Source organism: Megascapheus bottae, chromosome 8, assembly GCF_031878675.1.
Source record: "Megascapheus bottae isolate mThoBot1 chromosome 8, mThoBot2.hap1, whole genome shotgun sequence".
Classification (NCBI taxonomy): domain Eukaryota; kingdom Metazoa; phylum Chordata; class Mammalia; order Rodentia; family Geomyidae; genus Megascapheus; species Megascapheus bottae.
Window position 1 is genome coordinate 47,683,357 of NC_143516.1, and position 26,220 is coordinate 47,709,576.

The 26,220-nt window shown below is 37.0% G+C and overlaps 1 protein-coding gene across 3 annotated transcripts in view; it reads left to right on the top strand.

Moving 5' to 3' along the window:
- Positions 1 to 238: 238 nt before the first annotated feature.
- Positions 239 to 26,220, top strand: part of Mms22l (MMS22 like, DNA repair protein) — a 103,577-nt gene continuing 77,595 nt past the window's right edge. For 2 of the 3 annotated variants that reach the window (XR_016536484.1, XM_090338395.1), the window contains exons 1-12: positions 239 to 445; positions 759 to 1,009; positions 1,905 to 2,030; positions 4,577 to 4,626; positions 8,527 to 8,614; positions 8,705 to 8,882; positions 10,717 to 10,807; positions 12,616 to 12,746; positions 14,070 to 14,183; positions 16,393 to 16,566; positions 23,045 to 23,107; positions 26,094 to 26,213. Coding sequence is in view for 2 of the 3 variants with exons in the window: in XM_090338395.1 (XP_090194521.1) it covers positions 843 to 1,009; positions 1,905 to 2,030; positions 4,577 to 4,626; positions 8,527 to 8,614; positions 8,705 to 8,882; positions 10,717 to 10,807; positions 12,616 to 12,746; positions 14,070 to 14,183; positions 16,393 to 16,566; positions 23,045 to 23,107; positions 26,094 to 26,213 (1,302 nt within the window). In the remaining variant the exon portion in view is untranslated. The remainder of the gene's footprint in view (positions 446 to 758; positions 1,010 to 1,904; positions 2,031 to 4,576; positions 4,627 to 8,526; positions 8,615 to 8,704; positions 8,883 to 10,716; positions 10,808 to 12,615; positions 12,747 to 14,069; positions 14,184 to 16,392; positions 16,567 to 23,044; positions 23,108 to 26,093; positions 26,214 to 26,220) is intronic. The other variant, XM_090338396.1, reaches the window with a different exon arrangement.

A 26,220-nucleotide genomic window follows, 5' to 3' on the forward strand; every position in this document is an offset into this window, starting at 1 on the left:
GGCTGGCCCCAGCTCTCCTTCAGCTCCTCCACCTTCCCGCCACGGCTTGACCAATCGCTTTCCTACCGAGGCCCCGCCTTCCAGCGGCTGCGTCATCAAGAGTTACGGGACAAACTCACGCGAGAACTCGCGGCGTCCCAGTGACTACTGCGGTGATGTCGCGAGAAGCACAGCAGCCGGGGGTGGGCTTCAGCGTGGCCCCGCCCACTCGGAGCGCGGGGCACTGTGTGGCGGGAATTTCGCCGGCTTCCGGTTTGGTCCCTAGGAGTCGGCGCGGTGGGTGTGTGGGTTCGGGCCCCAGGTTGTCCCCGACTGGAAGTGTGAGCAGGTACACGCCGTGCTCAGGATACCAGCTCTCCGCACCTTCCTCCGCTAAATGGTCACCCTGCCGGGAGAGTCCTCCACCGTAGGACCGGGAAACGCGCCGCTGCTGGGGTTCTGTGAGGTAGGGGAGGGCGCCGCCCTGGCCTGGGCCCATCCAGCACACCTTGTGGGTCCTTCTCTTCCCCGTCCCGTCCCCAGCCTGGCCCAGGACGGCTGCACAGTCCGACCTGCCGGTGCCCGCGACGACCGAGGAGGGGGAAGCTTTCTGTCCGAGTTGTCAGCCTTGCCCGTAAAGGCGGTGGGCTGGGGTCTCGACTTGGAGCGGGCCGAATGCTTGAGGCTGCTGCGAGTCTCAGTTTACCCTGTGTGCTGTGGGGAAAGGCATTGCGCTTTGGGATTATTTCTTCCTAACTTTTTGGCTGACCTACTTCCAGGAATCTGTTGTTTTCTCAACTTCTTGTTGAAGCTTGAATGATACCCCAAACGGACCACAAGTATCTTGGGACAAGATGTAAATAATGGATGCGGTGTTCCTGACTGACAGCTTAGAGTTGGAGCTGGAGACAGAATGGTGCAAGCCTCCTTGCTTTTCTTGTGCTTTTGATAACAGAGAAGGAGGAGGAGGAGGAGGAAAAGGAAAAGATTTTTCTGGGGAATCCTATCTTGCCAATGGATCCCTTAAGCGGTAGGTGGGGAAAAACCAAAATCAAACAAAACCCAATTGTTAGCCCGACTCGGAATTAATATAGTTTTATTGGTATCATCCTGGTTTGAGCATATGTAGGTGTATTTTATTAAGGGAAACTTCCTTGGTAATTGACTTTCTCATATCTTACTACTATCTCACCTTTGAGATGTCACTAAGTTAGCTTGTTTCACTAAGTTAGGTTCTGTTTAGTGAATACGGAACCGCTGAAGCTTTTTGAAATGGTATTTCCTTCAATAATTTTTAAGTAAGATATATACATTTTTGGTTGTTTCAATTTCTTCTGCTCCTAAGTATCGATTCATGTGTCTGTCAGGTGTATATACATACCTCAGGAAAACTGTTGTTTATGCAATTTTGTGACAGTACTGCTGAGGAATGTTCACTTAGTAAGTTTTTATGTTGATTTTATAGTTGTACCTTCTTAGAAACCTTAAAAGAGATTAAACAACTTGATTCGATATTCCCCAACATAACCAAGAATAACTGTATATCCCTTTCAAGGATAAATACTGTGTTGCTTTTTTTTTTTTTTTTTTGCCTTGTAACTATACTTTATCATCATAAAGGTATGGAGAACCTTTATTTTCTCCCAAGAGCCATTTAGATTATTTGATAACATAATTCTCGGGCCATACAAAATTATCAATATAGATAAATACCCATGAAAATTATGTTTGTCCTATCATGTACTCCCATATTTTTCAGGGTGCTATGCAAACTGATGGCTAGTCCTTTACCACTGCTGAGAATGCAATGTTAACATATTCTAGCTTTTGTAATCCTGAATGTGTAAGGAATCAAAGCATTTTCTGATTTATACATATCATCCATAGTGTGAATTCACATGATTTAATTGGTATTTTCATTTCAGATTATTTTTAAATCTTGATCCTTTGCCAACTAATTTTGAAGAAGATACAGTAGAAATATTTGGTGTCCAATGGGTTACTGAAACAGCATTAGTAAATTCATGTAGAGAGCTCTTTCATTTATGCAGGTATGTAATTTAAGTTTTATGAGGTATGTTGTGCCACTATTTGCTTTTCTTAGTGACAATATTCAGGCAGTCATGATTAAGAAAAATAGTGCTTTTACTATGTTCTTTTTTTTTAATATTGATTTTGAGATCCTTTGCTTTTTATTTTTCTGCAGTGCAAGGATCAAACCTAATCCTTTGTGTATGCAGGCAAGCACACTAGCAAGGTTTTTGATATAGTGGTATTGAAAACACCTACATGAAGCTTTGAACTATATTAGGATTGTAGAAGAAAAATAAAATACTTTTGTTACTTAAATATCATAAATGTAGCTTTCAGTGATCTTTAGAGAATGAAAGTAGGCTTTCCAAATACATCTTTCAGACTGTAATAAAAGTAATCTTACATTTTTCCTTGGACACATTTGAAAAAAAAATTTGTCTGAGTGTGAAGATAACTCCTATAATCCCTGCTACTCAGAAAGCATACGCAGGGAGATTGCTAGTTCCAGCTCAACTCCAGCAAAGTTGACAAGATTCAACTTCAAAATAAAATTACAAAGAAGATAGGGGTATATAGCTTTAGTGCTATAGTGCTTGCCTAACATATAGGAGGACCTGAGTTCAATCCTAGGTATTATTTCAAATATATACAAAGTAAGGACAATGCTATTATTCACATACTCCCTTCCTAATAAGAACCAAGATTTTACTGCATCACTTTTTTTTTTTTTTTTTTTTTTGCCAGACCTGGTCTTGAGCTCAGGGACTGAGCACTGTCCTTGGACTTTCTCAAGGCTAGAGCTCTACCACTTGAGCTTCAGTGCCACTTCCAGCTTTTTTTTTTTTTTTTCTATGTATGTGGTACTGAGGAATCGAACCTGGGTCTTTGTGCATGCTAGGCAAGCACTCTACCACTAGGCCAAACTCCTGGCCCCATACTGCATCATTTTTATCTGTCAAATCTCCTATTCTTTTGACTTTAGTGTTTCTAAACAGATTTCCAGGAGTTATATCATCTTACCTTTAAAAACTAAAAAATATATTTCTTTAAAATTTGGACATTTTTCTAGTTATGGTGGTACACACCTGTAACCCCAGCTTTTTGCAAAGTGGAGATTAGGAGGGTTTTAATTTGATTTGATTTTGACTCCCAAGAAAACAGTACCTGGGAGGCATAACATAGATGGGAGGATCACAGTCCAAAATCAACCCTAGAATAAAGGCATATGTTCTTATCTGAAAAATAAAGTAAAAAATATAATAGCATGGATAAAATAGTAGAGAACCTACCTAGAAAAGTACAAGACTGAATTTAATCCCTTGTACTAACAATAAATAATCAGTAACTAAATAACTGGACTTTAAAAATACCATTGTGAGCCAAGCATGGTGGCTCCAGCCTGTAATCCTAGCTACTCAGGAGGCTGAGATCTGAGGATCAAGGTTCAAAGCCAGTTTGGGCACAAAAGGACCTGAGACGTTTATCTCCAGTTAACCTCTAGAAAATGGGAAGTGGGGCTTGGCTCAAGGGTAAGTCGGTAGCCTTGAGCTGAAGAGCTCAAGTACAGCACCCAGGCCAAGTCAAGCCCCATGACCCCCCATCCCCCCAAAAAAGAAAAAAAAACCCCAATGTCTTTAACACAATTTAAAAATCATATTCATTTTTTAAAATTAAGTCAACAGCTGGCTTTTAGGTGATGTTGAATCAAAGTTGTTAAAGGCAAATTAATCCAATACACATTAAAAATATCGATACAGTATACTTATTCTCTCACCTTCATTTAATCACATCTTATAAAAAAGAACTCACTGTGTGCCACATGTGTGTTCTAGGAAGGGCAAGCTGACTTGTTTTCTGTAATTCTGAAAATAGTGAATGAGTCTTTTCAGGACCTATGTCATGAATATGGTTGAAGATAACTAGAAAGAATGACAAAAGATTACTGTCATGATTAAGACAGAATTCAAGTATAGCTTTCCATGATAATTATAGAGTGCTAGTCATTTTATGAACCATGCTACAGCTGCATGATACAATTTTACATTTATATATGAAAATTTCCTGATGATAGACACATTATTATTTCACTGATACTGAAATCTATTGTATTTGAAATCATTTCTGAGGTTTTATGTACCTTTCAGTGGCTATTTTTTTTTTTTTTTTTTTGCCAGTGCTGGGCTTGAGCTCAGGGCCTAAAGCACTGTCCTTGGATTTTCTCAAGGATAGTGCTCTACCACTTGAGCCTCAGCACCACTTCTGGCTTTTTTCTATGTATGTGGTACTGAAGAATTGAACCTGGGTCTTCCTGCATGCTAGGCAAGCACTCTACTACTAGGCCAAACTCCTGGCCCCTCAGTGGCTATTTTTTGGAAGTATGTTTTATCTTCTCTCAGACATTTAGCTACCTATTAGCTGACCTTTAGTAAACATTTACAAAGTATAAAACAGCAACTGCAAAGAGATACTGAAGCTTTGTAATAAACTTGGAAACATTCTAGGTATAATTGTTACATACTTTAAACTGTTAAAAATAACTCTCCTCTTACTTTTTCTAAATTAGGCAACAGCTATACAAGTTGGAAGAGTTATTACATACTAGCTGTGATTTCGGTGAGTATAGGAAGCATGTATTCAGTGGTAAAAAGGATGCAGCTTCCTTTGGAGATTTTTACACATCTGTGATTGGTGGAAGTGGGGAGTGGGTGGAGAACAGAAATGTGGCATTGTATCTTTCCTGCTTTCTACATTTTTGCTTAAATTTAGCATTTAAGTAATTACTGGTTTAATGGAAAGTGATACAATTAGGTAGTGAAGGACTTGGAAGGGAAATAGGTTCTAATGCAGGCTAGTTGCTTCTGCTTGCCAGCAATTTTCATACAGTTTAGTATTTAGAATTTTGTATTAAAAAAATATTCTATTTCTAGAGCCTGAAGCATGGCCTAGTGGTAGAGTCCCCTCCTAGTATTCATGAAGCCCTGGTTTCGATTCCTTGGTACCACATATACAGAAAACGCTAAGAAATGGTGCTGTGGCTTAAGGGTAGAATGCTAGCCTTGAGAAAAGCCCAAGGATAATGCCCAGGTCCTAATTTCAAGCCCCAGGATGGACAAATATATATAATATTTATTTTATTTCTGTTCCCTTGTTTGCATTCATTTGTCTTAAGTATGGAACATTTGTATAGTTATGGTTTGGAGACAGCCTGGTCTTAACTGTTGTTTCTGGACCTGTTTGTATTGAATGGTGTTGGTTGTTTTTTTTTTTTTTTTTTTTTTTTTTTGCTGCTACATACTTTTTTCCTCTTCTTTGAGTAGTTTTTTCTATTTTCTGATTTTGTTTTATTTTTTTAATGAGAGGAAGCACGGGGATCTGACTCAAGTACTTGCTAGGAAAGTGTTCTACCTATTTAACTATGCCTCCAATACTCCTGCCTCCCTCCCTCCCTTCCTTCCTCTTTGCCTCCCTCCCTCTTATCCCTTTTCTCTGGTTCTTCTTTCTGTTTTTTCTTTTGCTTTAGTTAGTTTTCAGGCAGGGTCTCATACTTTCTGCCTGGGTGGCCTCTGATCTTCCTACCTATGCCTCCCCCATAGCTAAGTGTACTATTCCTAGCTTCAGCTATAAGGTTTTACTTTTTACCTAAGCAGACCTCAAACTGAAATATTCCTGATCACTTCCCAAGTAGCTGAAATTATCTATATGAGTTGGTGTCCCATCTGATTTTCCTAATATTTTGTTAGGTAAGTGTTAAGTTTAGTTCTAGCATGCTATGGGCTGTTTGCAGTGTATTGGGAATTGTTTTTCTATTGTTGTTTTCAATAGCCCTTGGTCTTATATATTTTTATTTATTTATTTTTGCCTGTCCTAGGGCTTGAACATAGGGCCTGCGTACTGTCTCTGAGCTTCTATTGCTTAAGGCTAGCACTTGAGCCACAGCACCATACCATTTCTGACTTTTTCTGTTTATGTGGTATTGAGGAGTGGAACTGAGGGCTTCATGCATGCTAAGCAAGCACTCTACCACTAACACCACATTCCCAACTTGTTTTTCTATTTGTATCATTGGATGGATTAGTACCCAATTTTACTTTTTTTTTTTTTTTTTTTTTTTGCCAGTTCTGGGCTTGGACTCAGGGCCTGAGCACTGTCCTTGGACTTTCTCAAGGTTTAGCACTCTACCACTTGAGCCTCAGCACCACTTCCAGCTTTTTTCAATGTATGCAGTGCCAAGGAATCGAACCTGGGTCTTCGTGCATGCTAGGCAAGCTCTCTACCACTAGGCCAAACTCCCAGCCCAACCAATTTTACATTTATATATGAAAATTTCCCAACTCCTTTTTGTAGGCTCCTTTCTTCTTTTGTACTTTTTTCTTGTAAATTTAGATTTCCCAATCTCATATCTCATTTACTCAGTGAGTTTGTCTTTGTTAGGACTCTGGCCCTTGTATTACAGCTTGGAAACTATCTCTAGATGGAATGCTGATATAGTCATAGGGCTCACTTTTCTTCTGGGATAACAATCTTGTCTAGTACTGAAACTTACTTAAAGTTTTCTATTTTTCCAACTTTAAGATAGGAAACGGATAAATCTAATCCTTTATTTATTAAAGGTAAATATGATTTCTTATTCCCTCTTACTTGGCTACAATGGTCCACAGCAGTTATTTTCAAAGATCACTGCTTTTAGGGGCTGAGAATTGTGAGAGTGGGAGATTGTTTGATTTTTGTTTTTGTAGGAGAATACCTGAACGTACAATTTATCAAGAAAAAGATGTTTATTTAAATCATGGTTCTAGATGTTAGAAGTTCAAGATGTGACAGCTGTGTTTGGCAAGAGCCTCGTGCTGCATCATAACATGGCAGATGACATCACAGGCATGTGTAAAAGTGATGAACCATGCAAGTGGGCTTGCTTTACAGAAGCCCACTGTCAGAGTGGTTAATCCAGTCCCACGTACTGAGAATCCCTATGAGATGTAATTCTTCATGACCTTTCAGCTTTAAAGTCCTCTGCTACCCAGTAGTATCACATAGCAATCAGATTTCAATCTGAGTTTTGGAAGTGACATACTATATTCAAGCCATAGGGATTATATGGCTTTTTATTGGTAAAATTAGTCCCCAGGGAAATTTGATATATATGTGTGTGTGTGTGTGTGTGTGTGTTAGCGTGTTAGCACTGTAGCTTTACACATACTCCTTGGGGTTGCCTAATTAGTGGCCATGTGTCACAAATTAAAATAAAACCTAGAAGTGGGTTTTATTTATTTTATGATTAATATGGATGAGACCTTGTATCCTGTAATTCTTATCCTGTTTTCTTTTTTTGTTTGTTTATATTTGTTCCCTGTCTTATCATAGAGGTTATCAGTGCTTTACAGGTAATAGCTACCCAGATTATTCTTGCTGATGTAAATGTTAGAAAACTGAGAATAAGATTCCTTTTAGGGTTCTTACTAGAGCTTTGATTTCATTTTAAATGTAAAGTTGGTATTGTTTTAAGCGTTTTGACCTGGGAACATCAGGCATTAATGTACATGTTGTGCACACTTTGTATGTAGATATTGAATGTGAAAAGGCCTGTTAGAGCCATGTTGCAGTAATTTTAGAGATTATAGAAGAAATAGGTAACGTCAATTTCTATTTGGTTATAAACTTGATAGGACTGTAATGGCTAAGATGTAAGGTTAAGAGAAATAGGCAAATAAAGAGTGATGTAGAACACATGGATAGATAGATTTGGGAATCAATGAAAGGATATATTGCTGATACTAGCTAGCACTTCTGTTCATTAACATAGTCATGTCTGATCATAGATGGTAGCCAGTTTGGCTAGCAGTGTCTGGAATGCAAAGGAAAGTTAGGAGATACAGAAAAGACTTTTGGAGTGGATATTGCCTATTAATTAAAGCATTTCTATAATCATGACTCAGAAGAGATATATGGAGAAAAGTTGACTTGGCACTGAGTTCTGGGCCTTCTTTGTTAGTAGAACTGAAAAGCCAGTAAAGAAGAGATGGAAAAAAATGGCACATGACAGGGCCGGGAGTTTGGCCTAGCGATAGAGTGCTTGCCTAGCATGCACAAAGACCTGGGTTCAATTCCTCAGTACCACATACATAGAAAAAAAGCCAAAAATGTTTCTGTGGCTCAAGTGGTAGAGCTCTAGCCTTGAGAAAGTCCAAGACAGTGCTCAGGCCCTGAGCTCAAGCCCAGGACTGGCAAAAAAAAAAAAAAAAAAAAAAAAGCACATGACAAAGAAAGGCTAGCAGTGTGTGGCTTTGTGAAGCCAGGTGTGGTCAATGCTACTTTGGGTTTCAAGTACTATTCATTATACTGCCTAGTACACTTGACTTTAAGAACAGCTTTTGGAGGAATAGTGTGGGTGATAAACAAGGGAATCAGTGGAGAGAGTTACAAGATAACCACTGCAGAAATAGTCTGCAAAATTACTGATTAATTTGCACTGAAAATAATTAAGATTATGATTAATGTTGTCTGTTTTGGTTTCAGGGAAGATATCCAGCCTACACAGTACAGCAGGCAATATTAGGCAGCAGTGTGTGACCTTTCTCCATTATGTTAAAGTCTTTATCTTCAGGTAGGGTGACAAGTGAATATTGGTTTACTGCATATCTTTCTGTGGGTATATTCTTCCAGACTTTGTTTATTTCATCTTGTCACTTTTTAGGTGTCTGAAAGTGCAGGTTGCTGAAGACCAAGTTTCTGTCCATCCCTATGAAGCTTCAGAGGCTCAGCTTCCCTCAGTTCTCATTGATGAACTTCATGGATTACTTTTGTATATTGGCCATCTGTATGAACTTCCTAATATTAATCTAGGAGCGTTTGTGAATCAAAATCATATTAAGGTTTGCCTTTTAAAAATCTATTCACTAGCTTTTTCTTCCCATAAAGAATATTTCTTCAGGGGCCGGGAGTTTGGCCTAGTGGTTAAAGTGCTTGCCTAGCATGCATGAAGACCCAGGTTCGATTCCTCGGTACCACATACATAGAAAAAAGCCGAAAGTGGTGCTGAGGCTCAAGTGGTAGAGCTCTAGCCTTGAGAAAGTCCAAGGACAGTGCTCAGGCCCTGAGCTCAAGCCCAGGACTGGCCAAAAAAAAAAAAAAAAAAAAAAGTATTTCTTCAAAAACAAAGTAAGTTAAGAACCAACTCTGGCATCAGGCATTGGTGGCTAAGTGCTCAGGAGGCTGAGATTTGAGGATCTCAGTTCAAAGACAGCCCAGGCAGGAAACACTAAAAAGGCAGGACAGGAATGGTTCAAGTGATAGAATACCAGTCTTGAAAGAAAAAGCACCAGGTCCCGTGTACGAGCCCAAATACACACACACACACACGCACACACACGCATACACACACAACACACGCACACACACAACACACGCACGCACACGCACACAGCATGAAAAACCCAACTGTCTGAGATAAAATTCTAGTCCCTTATGTGATTTTGGACATATAATATCTCTCTCATCCTCATCTCTTTAACTTATGTAATTTTCTAAGGTTTCCAGGATTATCTGTCGCCTAGTTCACTTTCATATGCAACTCCTGGGTGGAGATGGGAGGGAGGCAGTGGGAGAGAAGGAGGGAGCAGACAACACCTGTGAAAGGAAATGTACTTATAACCTGACTTATGTAAATATAACCCTGCTGTATATCATCTCTCAACCATAAAGTAAATTAGAAGAAAAATTAAATCTCAGCCTTTTGCATGGCTAGGCTTATAGGCATGAGTCCCTAGTACCCATCTCTAAGATCATTTTGAAATGTAAAAATTCCACCCCCACCCCTTTTCTTTTTGAAAAACAACACATACTGTTCACAGTCAAATATTTTTAAATTGGTAATTTTTAGAGAAAAATTACTAATAGGATGTTTGCTGCATAGAATTAAAAGTAAATACTTTGTAATACATATGACATGGGTAATAAATAGAATTTCTTAAAGAAGTATGATAATGTGTCTAATCTTTCACCAGCATAAACTAAACCAATGCTCTTTATATTTAGTAGTGTAAATGTGTAAAAGTTTCAGATTAAATGATCTTTATTTAAAATACTTAGTAGTTTCTTCTTCATTGATAAAAGTTTAGGAAAGCTATATAGTGAATTCAGGAAAATCACCTTAAAAAAGGATTATGTTTCAGGGCTGAAGATGTACTCGATGGTGGAATGCTTGCCTCAAGGCCCCAGGTTTAATTCTCAGCACTGCAAACAGACCAAAACACAAAACTATATTATCAAAGCTGCATCATGCATCATTATGTATATTCTGATGTTTTGAAATGTAGTTAGGAACTTTAATTGTGTCTTTTTTTCCCTACTGTTGATAACCTTTCATTATCTCCTTTTTTTTGGTACCAGTGCTAGATATGCCATCTATTTATTTATTGCTGACCTATACCTATGTCTTCATCTGTGAAGTTTGGCTTTTAAAATTTGATTGAGAGAGATCAGAAATCTATTCGGCTGTCCCACTGTCTTAAACCCACAAATACAAATACATTAGGCAATTCAAAGGTCTTCAGTGAACAAATCCTCTAGGAAATAAGGCAAATGAGATTTTGAATAGTGGTAGTTAGTAGGCTCTTTATCCTGTGTTTATGGAGTTTTATGACATGTTGCAAAATATCTGGTAAAGTATTATATATTATTAATCATAGCTGATATTATCATTTACAGAAATTCCCACCATCCTGGCATTTATTACATCTCCACTTAGATATTCATTGGCAGATCTTGGAAATTCTTCACTTGCTGGGTGAAAAATTGAGTAAGTTTATGGGTTTCTGTTATGTTCTTTTTCTAAAAGTTAAACTTTCATTTAAAAAATAATGTAAATAGCCTGGTATGGAGGCTCACGCCTGTAATCCTAGCTACTCAGGAGGCTGAGATCTGAGGATCAAGGTTCAAAGCCAGCCCAGGCACGAAAAGACCTGAGACTCTTATCTCCAATCAACCTCTAGAAAAGGGGAAATGGGACTTGGCTCAAGGGTAAGGCGGTAGGCTTGAGCTGGAGAGCTCTGGGACAATGCCCAGGCCCAGTGGTAGGGTGGTAGCCTTGAGCTGAAGAGCTCAGGGACAGCACCCAGGCCGAATTCAAGCCCCATGACCCACAGAAAAATAATAAGTAAATAAAAGATAATGTAAGTAATGGTATGCTGATGCTGCCTTTAATTCCAGTTGTCTGGATGCTGAGGTAGAAGAATCATAAATTTGAAGTCAGTCTGGGCTAAGTGATACCTAGTCTTATGTAATTCATATGTATTTAATGTACTTAAAAAAAAAATTGCCAGTCCTGGGGACTGAACTCAGTGCCTGAACACAGTCCTGTGCTTTCCTCAAAGCCAGTGCTTTCCCAATTAAGCCACAGCGAACCTGGATCTTCATGTACGCTAGGCAAGCACTCTACCACTAGACCAAACTCCCGGCTCCTTTAATGTACTTTTTCAAATCAAATAATAACCAAAAAATCAAAATTTCAACTCCTTTTTTCCCAGAGGTTTTGGGAACATTTTGGTAATAGACTTTTTTTTTTGGTCATTGACTTTGGTGTTAACATATACTTGTAATATGAGGTTTCATTATGGTATTCCTATGCAAGTATACAGTATACTTTGAAAAACTTCCATCTCCACCAGTTTTTTATTCTTCCTTCTTTTCGCCCTCATTTCCTAACTACTCCAGAAGCTAAGATCTGAGGATCGTGGTTCAAAACCCAGCTTGGGCATAAAAGTCTGACCACTAACAAATTATATTCATACTTTCTGTGTGTGTTTGTGATTTCCTGGTTTCCCATAAAGTTAAACATCTTAACATAATTTTATTGTCAGTTTATTAGTGGATTTCAATCCTTTCTATTTTTGTTGACTTTTTCTGGTATTTAACATCCTCTACCGAGTAGTATTTAGGATACAAGGACATCCATTTCCTCGGTATCTGGTTTTTTGTTAATGAACTTTTAAAATACATTATTTGTTTTTATAATTAGATACATAAAACATACAAAGATGTGCATATGATGACTATATTTCACACATTTACTTTGAGCAATATTCAAGTGGAATTACTATAAGAAAGGAAGAATTTTTATTGTTACCTTGTTATACTCTATTTTTATGCCATAAAAGAATTGAATATATTTAGTAGTATTAAAAGGACTATGTTTTAGATGATATGTTACTAAAGGTAAGTAAAGAATTTTTTGGGAAATGTGCTATGGTTCAAAGTGGTAGAGCACTAGCCTTGAGCTGAAGAACTCAGGGACAGCACCCAGGCCCAGAGTGCAAGCTCCATGACTGACAAAAAAGCATTTTTTTGGTATTTTCTCTCATTAAGTAGTACAAAATTAATGCTTCTAAAAACAGACAGATGGGGACAAGAGAAGATCATTACATTATATGTAGAAGAGTTGAAAATGTTTTCTAAGTAATGTCAGTACTCATGTAAATCAGTTATTCCCCAATGTAACTTTTACAAAAATAATTTTCATTTTTTTTGGAATTTAAAGAAATATAATTTTACTCTTGAATTGGTAAAACCTTATATAGTTCTAAGTAGAATTCATTTTGTAACTTTCAGAACAAGTTGTATATGGTCATCAGTTTGTCAATCTGGCAGGCGACACTTTAACTAATGTTAGCCTATTTGAAGAACATTGTGAAAATCTCCTTTATGATTTAATAAGCCTGTCACTCAAGAGGTATGACAAGGTAATGTGTTATTTATGGCTTTTATACTTCATTATAGTAGTTCTTGGTGCATTAATTTAGTCTAGTTGCCCTGCTTCTGTAGGTTATATAGTAATTGTCCTCATGAAAGGGCTTTGTCTATGTAACATAATCTGGTCAGTGGATGAATTTCTTTCCATTCAAGGCGAAATAGAATTCCTTTGTAAGCAAATGACACATTTTCTTCTTTAATTGATCCATTGGTAAATAGTAAATACATAGGTTGATTTCTTGTTTGGGCTTTTTTGAATAAGAATTGAATATGATTTTGTCTTCATTCTGCTGTTCTTTGGGGAACAAAATTGTTTGCTTTTTAGTTTGATATCCCATTCGTCTTTCACTTTTGAAATAATACCCAGACCAGTATCATAGAGCTTTCTTTGTGCGTTCTTGTGTAACTTTCCAATGTTAAGTCTCTCATTTAAATCTTTAATCCACAAGGGTCTAACTTCTATTAAGCTATATTCAGTTTTCCCAGAGGTGTTTTCTAAAGAATATCTTCTCACCACTATGTGTTCTTAGACCTCTGTCCAATATCAATTGACTATAAATTCATAGACTTCTGTGTATATTATTTATATTTCTTTTGGTCTTTATCGTGTGTGTGTGTGTATACATACCTGCATGCATATACTCACATACACTGGCCCGAGAACTTGAACTGAGGGTCTGGTGTGGCAGATAGATTAGATTTATTTATGTCATCACACTGTGACACTAAGGCTTACTTCAACCATTTTTACCTGTTTTGTAAATAAAGATGTATTAGAACACAGCTTTCTCCATTTCTCTTCCATAGTCTAGAGTTGCTATTTTACTTCTGTGACTGAGGTTAGTAGTTGTGGTAGAAATTTTATTTCCAAATGAAGTCCTAAATATTTATTTCTCCTTATTGAAAAGCTTTGTTGCCCCTTTGGTTGTATCTGTAAGTTGAAAACTATTTGTGTTTAAGTTAAGAATTAGATTCATTATGTATTTTTATTTTAAAGGAAACTTACTTGTAAAATGAAATGACTCATAAAGAAGTTTATACAGTTGAGTACACTTTAATTTTTAAAATTGTATTTTATTGCTGGGATAATGTATAGAGGAGTTACAGTTATATTCATCAGGTCGTAGGTACATTACTTCTTGAACCTAGATACCCCTTCTCATGTTTTTGTTCCCCTTCCCCCCCCCAAGTCATCTTGTTTTTCCCCTTCCCTATTTCAAGTAAGTAAGTGTATATAACTTATTTCTTAAAACAACTTTGTGGCATATAAAAGTATACTCTTAAAAGTAACTTGATTTTATTGTTTTCTACAGGTTAGGCCTTCTGAAGCCTTAACGAGTCATCCCTGCCCCTGTGCGTGCATTAAAGAGCTATGGGTTCTACTCATTCATCTTCTAGATCACAGATGTAAATGGTCTCTCTCAGAAGTAAGTTTGAAAAGATGCTTAGTTATTGTTCCCATCTCTTTAATTGAATTTTTTCAATGTTTTTGGTCACAAAAAAATCTTACTAACTTATTTTATGGAACGAGAGTAACAGCTACCAAAAAAGGGAATTCAGTTAATTTTGAAATCTGTTGTTTTTTGGGGGGGGTTGGTGGTATAAGACTGGGAGTCAAACTTGGTATCTATGCTTCTGTCTCATTGGCTGATACTCTATTGTCCTCCTCCTTTTCTACTTCTCTCTTTTTTTTTTGTTGGTTGTGGGACTTGAACTTTGGGCCTGGGTGTTATTCTCTGGTAATTAATTGGAAATAAAGAGTCTTCTCATGTACTTTGTAGTGCCTTGGCTGGCTTTGAACTGCTATCCTCAGATCTCAGCCTACCGAGTAGCTAGCATTACAGGCATGAGCCACCATTCCCAGCTTTTACTTAATTTTTAATTCTAAAGTAGTAATAAGAAAAATGAAGTAATAGAAAATTGGTCTCATTTTCTCTAATTAATTTCCTATCAGAAATCTTTTAAGATTAAAGTACTTAAATAACTTCTGGTAACTCAGAAAAATCTATAGTTAGAAAACACAGTGGATTTAGATTTGGGGTAAAAAAGTTTCACTTGGTATTTAAGATTCTGTATTTAATTTGTCTTACATCAAATAATTGAGACAAGCAGAAAAGGGAGGGAAGAGTGGAAATTTTTCTTCCACTTCATTTTGAGTCACGGCTTCAGAAGGAAGCTTTCAATTTTTAAGATTTCTGGAATAAAGACTACATATATGCAAAAGTACTTACAAAGAGGATATAACAAATTATACTAACATGGTTTATATAGTATTTTGTTTGTTTGGGCCAGTTCTGGGGCTTGAACTCAGGGCCTGGGCACTATCCTTGGGATTTTCTTAAGGCTAGACTTCTACTCCTTGAACCACAGCACCACTTTCAGTGTTTTCTTTGTATGTGGTAACAGGGAATTGAACCCAGGGCTTTGTGCATGCTAGTCAAGCACTCTGCCACTAGCCCAAACATGGTTTACGTTGTGTGGAAAATTCTTTAGATATTTTTCATGAGGTGTTGATATTTCCAGTTTTCTAGAATTTGGGGTTTGGATGTGCTGTCTAATTTTAGTAATAACTCTATTTTTGCACCTTTATATCTGCTGGGTTTTTTTGTTTTTTCTTGGTTTGTTTTGTCATTATTTTAGCAGAAAAGTAAGTTCAGTTACCACCGGCACTATATCTCTGCTTCCAGCTTTTTTGTCATGATATCTCTGTCTCCTGAATAGCTAGGATTTTAGGTCTGAGCTACAGGTGGCCAGCTTCAGAAATTGTTTTTTGCTTTTGGATATTTACCTTTTCAAAAAAATTTTTCAATAGAATAAACATTGTTTCTATTTTTTTTTTCTTTTTTTGCAAGCCTAATTAGCTAGGCACAGGGTCTCATGTCTGTAATCCCAGCTATGCTACTATGGAGACATAGGTAGGAGGATTGTAGTATGAGGCTGTTCCTGGGCCAAATTTCTGATATATTCTCTCTCTCTCTCTCTCTCTCTCTCTCTCTCTCTCTCTCTCTCTCTCTGTTTCTCTCTGTCTCTCTCTCTCTCTCTCTCTCTCTGTCTCTCTCTCTCTCTCTCTTTTGTGTGTGTGGGGGGGATGCCAGTCAGGGCTTCAGAAGGAAGCTTTCAATTTTTATGATTTCTGGATATTAGACTACATATATGCAGAAGTATTTACAAAGAGGATATTACAAGTTATACTGACGTGGTTTATGTGGTATTTTGTTTGTTTGTTTGTTTGTTTGGGCCAGTCCTGGGACTTGAACTTAGGGCCTGGAAACTGTCCTTAAACTTTCTGAAGGTTAGTGCTTGTGCTTTATCACTTGAGCCATAGCACTACTTCTGGCTTTTTCTGTGTATGTGGTAACAGGGAATTGAACCCAGGACTAGCTAGAGTTAAGTTAACTCTATACAATGTTAGATATCCATTACGTTGACATAGAAATTCAACCAGATGTTTATAGAAAGTTGTATATAAAATTATGGAGAGTTTCTGTAGAATAGATAAAAGGGAAGTATTGGTACTTTTGATGATTAGGTAGTACTGGAGAAAAAAGCAAAAATTTAGGCCCTTGTTAAGATACCACCACTACCTAAAGCACACAAATACTCACACTTATCCTCCCAACATCTCTGTTTCTATAGTCATTTTGGAACTGCTTAAATAAACTACTTAAAACACTCTGTGAAAAATCTAATGACCAAAGAAGACCTGTGCCTGTAATCCAGTCCAGGGATCCATTAGGTTTCAGTTGGTGGATAATCACACATGTAGCATCATTTTACCAGTTTGATCGCCATGGAATAGCAGACAAAATGGTAAGACTTGATTTCTTTTTTATAGTTTATTATAAGGTCAATATGTTCTGTTACTTTTGTGTTACAGAGTTAAATGTGCAGAAACAAGAAATCAAGACATAATCCTGTTAATATAATTTCCTTTATTGTATGATAGTTTTGTAATTAGTCACAGACCTCTAAACATATTGAAAGAGTATCAAGTTTATGTACTTAGTGTTTGATTGAAAGTATTTTATAAAAGTCATGACTTTATTTCTAAATAGTTGTGTGACTAAGTGAATTGCTTAAGCCTTTTTGACTGTCAGTTTCTTTATCCAAAATTCACGTGCTCAGATTTATTCCAAAGATTCCTTTCTAAAATCTGCAAGAGTGGCAAAGGGAAAGCATATGTTTCCAAAAAGGTTGCCTAACTCAATAAAACTATGTTTCAAAATTTCTTTATTTCTACATATTAGTACTGGTGCCTGAACTCTGGGCCTCCCACCTTTCGTGCAAGCATTTTTGGCTATTACTGATCCCCTACCATTGGAGCCCCATCTCCAATTCTGGCTTTTTGCTGGCTAATTGGAAAGTTTTTCAGATTTTTTTTTTTTTTTTGCGATTCCTGGGCTTGAACTCAGGGCCTGAACACTATCCTTGGATTTTCTCAAGGCTAGAGCTCTACCACTTGAGCCTCAGCACCATTTCCGGTTTTTTTCTATGTATGTGGTACTGAGGAATCCAACCCAGGTCTTTGTGTATGCTAGGCAAGCACTCTACCACTAGGCCAAACTCCCAGCCCGAGTTTTTCAGATTTGTCTGCACAAGCTAGCTGTGGACCATGAGTCTCAGATCTCAGCCTCCTGAGTAGCTAGGTTTACAGGCATGAGTCACTATCATCTGGCTTTAGAGCTGGTTTTCCCAAAGATTTTGTTTGTTTTTAGCCTGCTACTAAGATTTTTACCTCAGTGCCTTGCTTTTCTGCTCAAGGTTGGTGCTCTACCACTGAAACTAATACTTCCATTTTCCCAGTTATTTAATCTGCAAAGCAACTATTTAACTTGTGTCATATAGGAAGATAGATGTTTTATTTAGTGTTATTCATTTCTAGTTCAACACATTTTTTTTCTTTTTTTACCAGTCCTGTCCATGGGCTTGAACTCAGGGCGTGAGTACTGTCCTTGGACACTTTTGCTCAAGGCTAGTGCTCTATCACTTGAGCCACAGCACCACTTCCAGCTTTTTCTGAATAAGTGGTACCGAGGAACAGAATCCAGGGCTTTGTGCATGCTAGGCCAGCACTTTACACTAGGCTGAGCTCCTAGCCCTCAACACAGTTTTACACTGTTTTAGGTTTTTATTTTAAAAGGCATTCTAAATAAAACCAGCTGATTGATATGTTTATTGGAAATCCTATCTGTATATTATTTCTTCCACACTTAGACTAATATAATTTTAGTTTTCTTTATCAGTATTATAAATGCAAACTTCTAGTCCTCAACTCTAGAAGTCCTGATTGGATATTTGAAAACCTTTATTTTCTTTTAAGGGCATTTTGATTCTCATCCTCTGAGACATAGGAGCTATTTCTTTGAATATTTTAATGGATTATGTTCCTTGATAGATTTAGCAGATTTCTTCCCTCTTTAGAATATTGAGCATACCCAATACTGAGAATTCCTTCATGTAATCAGAGGGTAATTAGTACTGGCAGCATCATAGACGACTACTCAGGAAGGGGCCGGTAGTTTGGTCTAGTGGTAGAGTGCTTGCCTAGCATGCACGAAGACCCGGGTTCGATCCCTTGGTACCACATACTTAGAAAAAGCCGGAAGTGGTGCTGAGGCTCAAGTGATAGAGCTCTAGCCTTGAGAAAAATCCAAGGACAGTGCTCAGGCCCTGAGCTCAAGCCCAGGCCTGAAAAAAAAAGAAGACTACTCAGGAAATCTTTTAAATGACTCCCTTACTATAAAAAAGGTCTTCTATGTGCCCTATGATAAAGGAAAATAAGTCAGGAAATACTCTAAGAAGTTCACACATAGCTCATTATCAGTATATTAAAGCTGCTACCCATTTGTTGAGCCAAGGTTAATACAATGAACTCACAAAGAATTATATGTATGTTGCTTGTTTCTATTCATGCTAATATAAAATAAACACATTACTTTTAGCAATTGTTGTTATTACTACAGTGACATTTTTGTGTAGTTAAAATGATAGTCTTTTCCATCTTTTAATTACTAGATTATCAGAACAAAACTTTAGCTTATGTCTGTAATCCTTGCTACTCAGGAGGCTGAGTTCTGAGGATCATGTTTCACAGACAGTTCTTTGAGACTCTCATCTCCAATTAACCAGCCAAAGCTGGAAGTGGAGAGCTGGCTCAGGTGGCAAAGTGCCAGCTATGAAGGAAGAAGCACCCTGATTTCAACCCTTAATACTTGTCTAAAACAGAGCAAAACTAGATATAGATGGATGCGTAGACAAAGACAAGTCAGGTAGATGAGAGGGAGGCAGATGAGAATGATGGCCAAGGAATTGTGTCTGTATAGGAGGATGGCATAAGAAATCTCACTGTGTGCTGTTGACTCATATCTGTAATTCTAGCTCAGCCTTCTGAGGAGGCTGAGTTCTGAGGATCATGGTTCAAAACCATGATCCAGTTAGTTACAAAAAGGCAGATATGGAGCCATACCTCAAGTTGGCAGAGTGCTAGTCTTGGTCAAAAAGATAACACCTAGGCTCTAGGGGCTTGAACACACGTGCTTGTGTGTACATAAACACACACACATACACACACACACACACACACACACACACACACACACACACACACAGGATATCTCACTGAAAAATGGTGCAGTAAGGATTGGGGGAGACTGGGAAAGGAAGAGTAATAGAGGAAGTTAACTCTAGCTACAGTGTAATTATTTGTATGTGTAAGATACCATGGCGAAATCTCTATAATTAACGTACAGTAAATTTTTTTTTAAAAATGGATGGGAAAGTAAAAGTCTCTGTTGGAATGATAATTGTCAACAGGAATGGGGAAGACCAATGAAAGGAGTGTAAATATGGTCAAAGTACATTATACTTTAAACTCAGCCTGGGTGCTAGTCTAATCTGCTCTACCACTTTAGTCACAGCTCCACCATCAGCTTTTTGGTGGTTAACTGGAGATAAGTGTTTCATAGACTTTCCTGTTGAGGAACTGTTATTTTGAACTGTGATTCTCAAATCGTACCTTGTGAGTACCTAGGAATACTGGTGTGAGGCACCAGTGTTGGTCTTTATTCAACTTCTAATGTCAAAGTATTATGAAGTCGGGGAAAGGTTGATTTTACAGTAAATTGAAATGTGCAGAGATTCATGGTACCCTATTTTTATCAGATAATGTTGATACTAAAATTCTGTTAAGGATTGCCTTTTCTGTGTTTATGACAGAGTAGCTGTGTTGTAGTTTGCCCAGTTTATGCCTACTTTCCCTTTCAACCTATTTGTTGGTTTTCACTTTTACTTTCAAAATTGTCTTTGGCCAATAAATGATCATCAAATACATGAACAAAAAGATATATTGGCTTATTCTTCCAGAGCAAACATAAAATGTGAATTTCAATTTACCATCTGTTTAGATGACAGTTTTGAAAATTTCAGACTTTTTATTTTCTCATGCTGTATTAGTATAGCCAAGTATATTAGAGGTTATGCATAGTAAGTATAACTAGAAGTTATATAGTAAGCATATTTTATTCTTCTAAAGAAAATCTGGTATGAGAGAAGTTAGGAAGCAATAATAGTTGTCTAGCTTTCACAGGCAACTATCTCTAGTCTTGTCATAGTACTGGAATGTCTCAGTCTTGAAATTCAAACTGATTTGCCCTAAAGGTTAATGTGAAATTTTACATTTTTAAATAGGTTTCAGATATGGCTTTTTTAAAAAAAAGTTTCTGGAAGTTGAAGTGCTGCTATATGTGGATTTAATCACAAAATTAGCCAATAGCTTATAAGCCTACAAAAAAAATGGTATCTCTCTTCTCATATTAGGAGCTTTAGCTTTTCATACATTTCTGTTTAATGCTTTTTTTTTTCAACCTAAATGAGAGTGTGTTATCCTCTTACAACAGTCATCTATTTTAAAATCAAATTCCGTTTAAAGGGAACAATGACTTTTGGTTATAGTGGGGGTCAATTTTATCAGTGCTTTATCTGTCAAGAGCATAGGGCAATTAGGCAGGTTAGCTGATGCTCTTCTTTGGAACACCTGAATTGACAACCAGATAAAAGGCACAAAATGTGACCTACAAATGAGAATTGCACCAAGCTCTTAGTGTGCTAGAAGTAGAAAGTTGGGGAACTTTTTATGTTTTTGTTGGAGCTTCTATTTAAATTAAAACTTAAGTGAGGTGTTTTGTTTTATTTTGGTGCCAGTTCTAATCATTTTTGCTTCCTAACTTTTCTCATACCAGATTCTTTGTGCTTAACTCAGGGCCTGGGTACTGTCTATGAGCTTTTGTGCTCAGGGTCAGTGCTACAGCTTTGAGCCACAGCACCATTTTAAGCTTTTTAGTAGTTAGTTGAAAATAAGCGTCTTAAGGAATTCCCTACTTGGGCTGACTTTGAACTGTAATCCTCAGATCTCAACCTCCTGAGTTAGCTAAGATTACAGGTGTGAGCCACCAACATGTGGTGCAAGTGACTTAATTTTAATAATGGGATGAAAGATCTAAAACATGGCCCCATATAAATGACTTCCTACCTGGAAATAATTTGATTTTTACCAATGAGATTATAGTAGTATAACTCTTGTAGAAAAAACTACTGCAACTGCTCAAAGTTAAATTCCCTTTTGAAAGATCTCTATCTCTTTGGTGTATATTTTCTTATGTTCGATTTGAGTAAGGTGTAGTTACCACTGTTCCTCTAATATAGTTTAATTTTTGTTATTTTTGGATTTTAGTCACAAAGTTTATCTACATTGTTAAAATTCTTAGGATAAGAATTATATTACTTTATAATTCTTGTAATTCAAATACCTTGCTATTGCAAAACAAGTGAATTTTAGTCATTAACACTAGTTGCAAAGCAAATATTTATATCTAAAACTGAATGATTAAAATCAGTTACTGTTAGAGAATATCATAGAAGAACACTGGCTATACAGCCAGACCAATTTAGATTTGAATACATTCTCTGACTGGTGCATACTTGAGATTAATTATATTCTCTGTGAAATGAAATTTCTTTTTACCTATAGGAAATAATGTGTACTAGCCTAACACATTCTACATGTAGTACTAATGGGAAAAACGCTCTCCCATTTCAGATCATTTTAGGGCCAGCTCCCAAGTTTCAGGTTTCAAGACACAATTACTGTCTTCACCTCTAACTTGAGTTTGTCCATGCTTTAGAGTTCCTAGGACTGTAGCCTCCTCTTTAGTAATTTGGTAGACTCATAGAACTCACTGAAACTCACTGGTTGCTGATTATTACAGAGAAAGGATATGGATTAAAATCAGCTAGATACATTGCCAGATAGGTGACCATAGCGTAAATGAGGCTAGCATTTTATAGGTTTTCCTTATTTTGGTTTAGTTTAAACTGTTTCAGAGTCATTATGAATGAAGTAAAGTGAAAAAAAATCTCTAGTGAGTAGGTATAAAATAGGGGAAAAATTATGTTTATAAAAAGTATACATATGAGGATTTTTGTTGTTGTTAAATCTTACACTAGAATTTAGACATTTGTTAAAATGTTTTTAAAATCTAACTGGTACCTGTGGTTCATGCTTATAATTTTAGCTACTCAGGAGGTTGAGAACTGGATGATTGTGGTTTGAAGCAAGGTTAGGCAGGAAAGTTTGCTAGTCTATCTCCATCTGGAAAATAGCTGGGCTGGAGTTGTGGCTCAAATGGTAAGAGAGCCAGTAGAGGCCTTCAGTACAAACCCCAGTACTAAAAAAAAAAGCAAGCAAGAAAGGAAAGAAGTAAGGAAGAGAGGGAGGTAAAAAGGGAGGGAGAGGGGATGGGAGTTTGGCCTCATGGTAGAGTGCTTGCCTAGCATTCATGAAGACCCAGGTTCAATTCCTAGGTACCACATACAAAGAAAACAGCCAGAAGTGGTGCTGAGGCTCAAGTGGTAGAGCTCTACCCTCGAGACAGTCTAAGGACAGTGCTCAGACAGTGCTCAGGCTCTGAGCTCAAGCCAAGGACTGGCAAAAAAAAAGGGGGGGGAGAGGGAGAGAAGGAAAGGAAAGGAAAGAGGGAGGGGATTATTATACAGAAAAATTTACTTATAGTTAAAAAAAATAAATTTAGTGAGGTTTATATCGGATTGCACTAATTCTAAAGTGTTTTTCTACCAAGTCTGTCAACTAGCTCTTTGCCAAAATATCAGAAACCTAGGAATTACAATGCCATCCAAAAATAGGGGAAATGTACTTTGGTACTTTGCTGTATCATAATATTAATATATAAATAATCATGTTTAATCATTTTAATACAAGAATCTTCCATTCTAGAGAGAAATGAAGTCAAATTGGAACTTTATAGAAGAACTACTTAAGCAGTCCATCACTGCTCAGGTATGAAACTTAAGTGAGCTGTGTTCCATTTCCGTGTTAGAAATTTCATTTGTTAAAAGCAAGCAAACTGTTAACATGATTGTGCATTGTATTTGCAAAAGACAAGTTAACTTTTATGATCATTTGAATAACACTTTAGTTACTAAAACCCTGACAGTAATTGAAGGGTCAACTCACTGTAGTTCCTACTAGTGGGTAGCTTTTAAAGATTAATATTTTTAACACTGAAGTTGTCAGTTAAAGGACAAAGGTAGTTATCTACATTGTGACTTGGACAAAATGTATTCAACATAAGTAGTTGATACTGCAGAACTATAAGCCATTGCTTGACCGTGTGACATCAAACCAGGAGACATGAAACAGGAGATAGGCAATGGCATTGAAAATTCAGTTCTATCCTCCTCACAGCAGGAAGGTGACTTGCCTTGCTGAGCAATTTGTCTTACAGGCTTGAATCATATTCTAAACTGATAAGGTTCTAGTTTCTGAGCACTCATTTTAAACCTTATCATTTTTCTTTCTGCAAAGCTGTTAATATAGTGCTTCATGGCCCAGAGGTCAAACCTGACCTCGTTTTAAAATAGCTTTAAGTGTGCTGCTCATCATATCTTAAACATGTATTTTAACTCTGTCAAGTTTGATAATGTAAATAACTGTTTATGTAAAAGGGCATGGAAAATTACTGTAAAGAATCTTTAAATTTAGGAAATAAGTATTTTTTGGTTAATGAATCTTGATTAAAATTATGTCCATATACTTACAATAGCTTTGTCTTTGAAAATCATATTGCTTTAAGTTTTATTTGTTTTAACTCTTTTGGATAATTATGAACTAAAAATCTAGCCTAGGGAATTCTAAAGAATTCTACATTGTGTAATTTTTTTTTTTTCCTATGTATGTGGCACTGAGAACTCAAACACGGCTCCTTATATAAGCTAGGCAAGCACTCTAAGAGTAGGCCAAACTCCTGGCCCTACATTGTGCAAGATCTATCAGAAACTGTGTAGGCCTAATATTCTTTTAGAATGTTTTTCCTAACCACTGTAAAAGTTCTTTTTCTTATATCATTTTATTTAGTCTTTATTCTTTTTGAGAACTAATTCAGTACCTCAGAAGTTTCTTATGTATATTTGGAGTGCAGGCAGTAAGTGGGATTTTTAGCTCTGGGCTTTCCACCTGCTAGGTAAATACTATACCAGTCCCTTCTTGCTTGTTTCTTCCCCAGGGCTAGCCTTGCCTCAGGATCCTCCAACTTACATCTTTTACATAGCTGAACCAAGCCCAGTCTGTCTGTTGAGATGGATTCTGAACACTTTTCTTCCCCTAGGCCTCAAACTGTGATCTTTCTGATCTCCCAAGTATCTGTGGTTACAAACACACTTGATCCCCTCTCTTGTGTTTTGTTTTGTTTGGGTTGTGGAGGCTTGAACTCAGGGTTGGGCTTGCTCACAGCTGGTTCTCTATTATACGTGAGCATACCTCTATTCTGGCAGTTTGCTGATTAATTGGATGGAGGTGGCATCTCATGGATGTCTCTGTTTGTGCTGACTTTAAGCAGTAATCCTCCAGGTGTCTGCCACCTGTGTAGCTAGGGTTATAGTCATGAGGTACTGATGCCTATCGTGTATACTTAATTTTATGAAATAGAGAATCACTTGAGAACTGGTTGTAAAATAAATATTTATTGTAGCAATCATTTCCACTGGTGTCACTCATTAAATTTTCTGCAGTTATGTGAGACAAGGACTCGCAATGTAGCACAGGCTGCCCTGAAACTCATGATCCTCCTACATCAGGTTCCCAAATGTTGGGATTATAGGCAAGTGTCTCTTTACTTTAATTCAGTATCAGTGCCTTAGCATAAATTTTTTAAAACAATGAAACATTTCACTAATGTCAGGATGGTGTTATTTTCTGTTGACAGTGCATCTGTGTCAGTAACTGGGAGTTTTAATTTCTAAGATAAATTGCAACTGCTACTTTGACTTCTGGTCCTCTTTTCTGCAGTGCTAATAGTATTATTAATTTATGATCTTCATTTAGATTTGAAGGACAGATTTTTTTTCTCACGAGGCTTTTAAAAATTTATATGGGGAAACAGTAAGACCGTTATCACCTATATAATGACTGCCCTTAGAAAGCTTAAAGCAGATGAACATTTTACGACCTCCTCCCGTGGTTATATTCCATAGTTTTCCACTTTTATATTGCCTGTAACCATGACTTTTTCATTTTCTTCCTCCTGTTTTCTTCTTTAAGTAATGTAAATTACACAACCCATTAATAGACGTTTTGTTAAAAACAATTTTTATTCCTTAATTTCTCAATTTCTAGTTTTAATCTGTTCAACGTCTCCCATCTACACATACCCACAATGAATGACAGCTGGAAGAATCAGTCATTCTTGCTGACTTTCCTGACCTTAAAGTTTTGATCATAAATTTCAAGTGGTAGTGCTTGAATATTTGTGTCTTAAAAAATTTCTCCATGATGACTTATTTCAGAACTTTAAATTACAGTTTAACACTATTCCCTAATTTATTCATATCAGCATCTTGAATGATACATCATTGAGAAGAGAGAACTTCTAATACAAACTTCTCCATCATTGCACATTCAGGTCCTAACTTAGTTCCCGTGTACTCACTTGCTAGAAGGCTTTGCTTTTGTATCAGAAGAATCAATATTTCTATAAAAAATTCCTTTCCATGTGCACTGGATATTGTTCCTTCTCACTTCTTTAAGGACTTTATGCATTTTTTTTTCAGATATCTTCTTTCCTTACTGTTATCTCTTTATCAACCAGTAATTGAGTTCTATCTTAACCTTGCCCACAGAACTGTTTTTATAGGTATCACTGACTTACGTATTGTTAAATCTGAGGCTTCTTCCTTATTTTTTAGCCACTTAGCAGCATTCAGCCCTGTTCACCAATGTTTGTTATTAAAATACTTCCCTTCCTGTGTTTTTTATTTTTTTTATTTAGGATGGTGTATTAGAAGAACAGTTACGAATGTATCTTCAGTGTTGTTTGACACTTTGTGATGTCTGGGAGTCAAACATTTCAATTGTTACCATTCTGTGGGAATATTATAGTAAGAACTTGGTAAGGA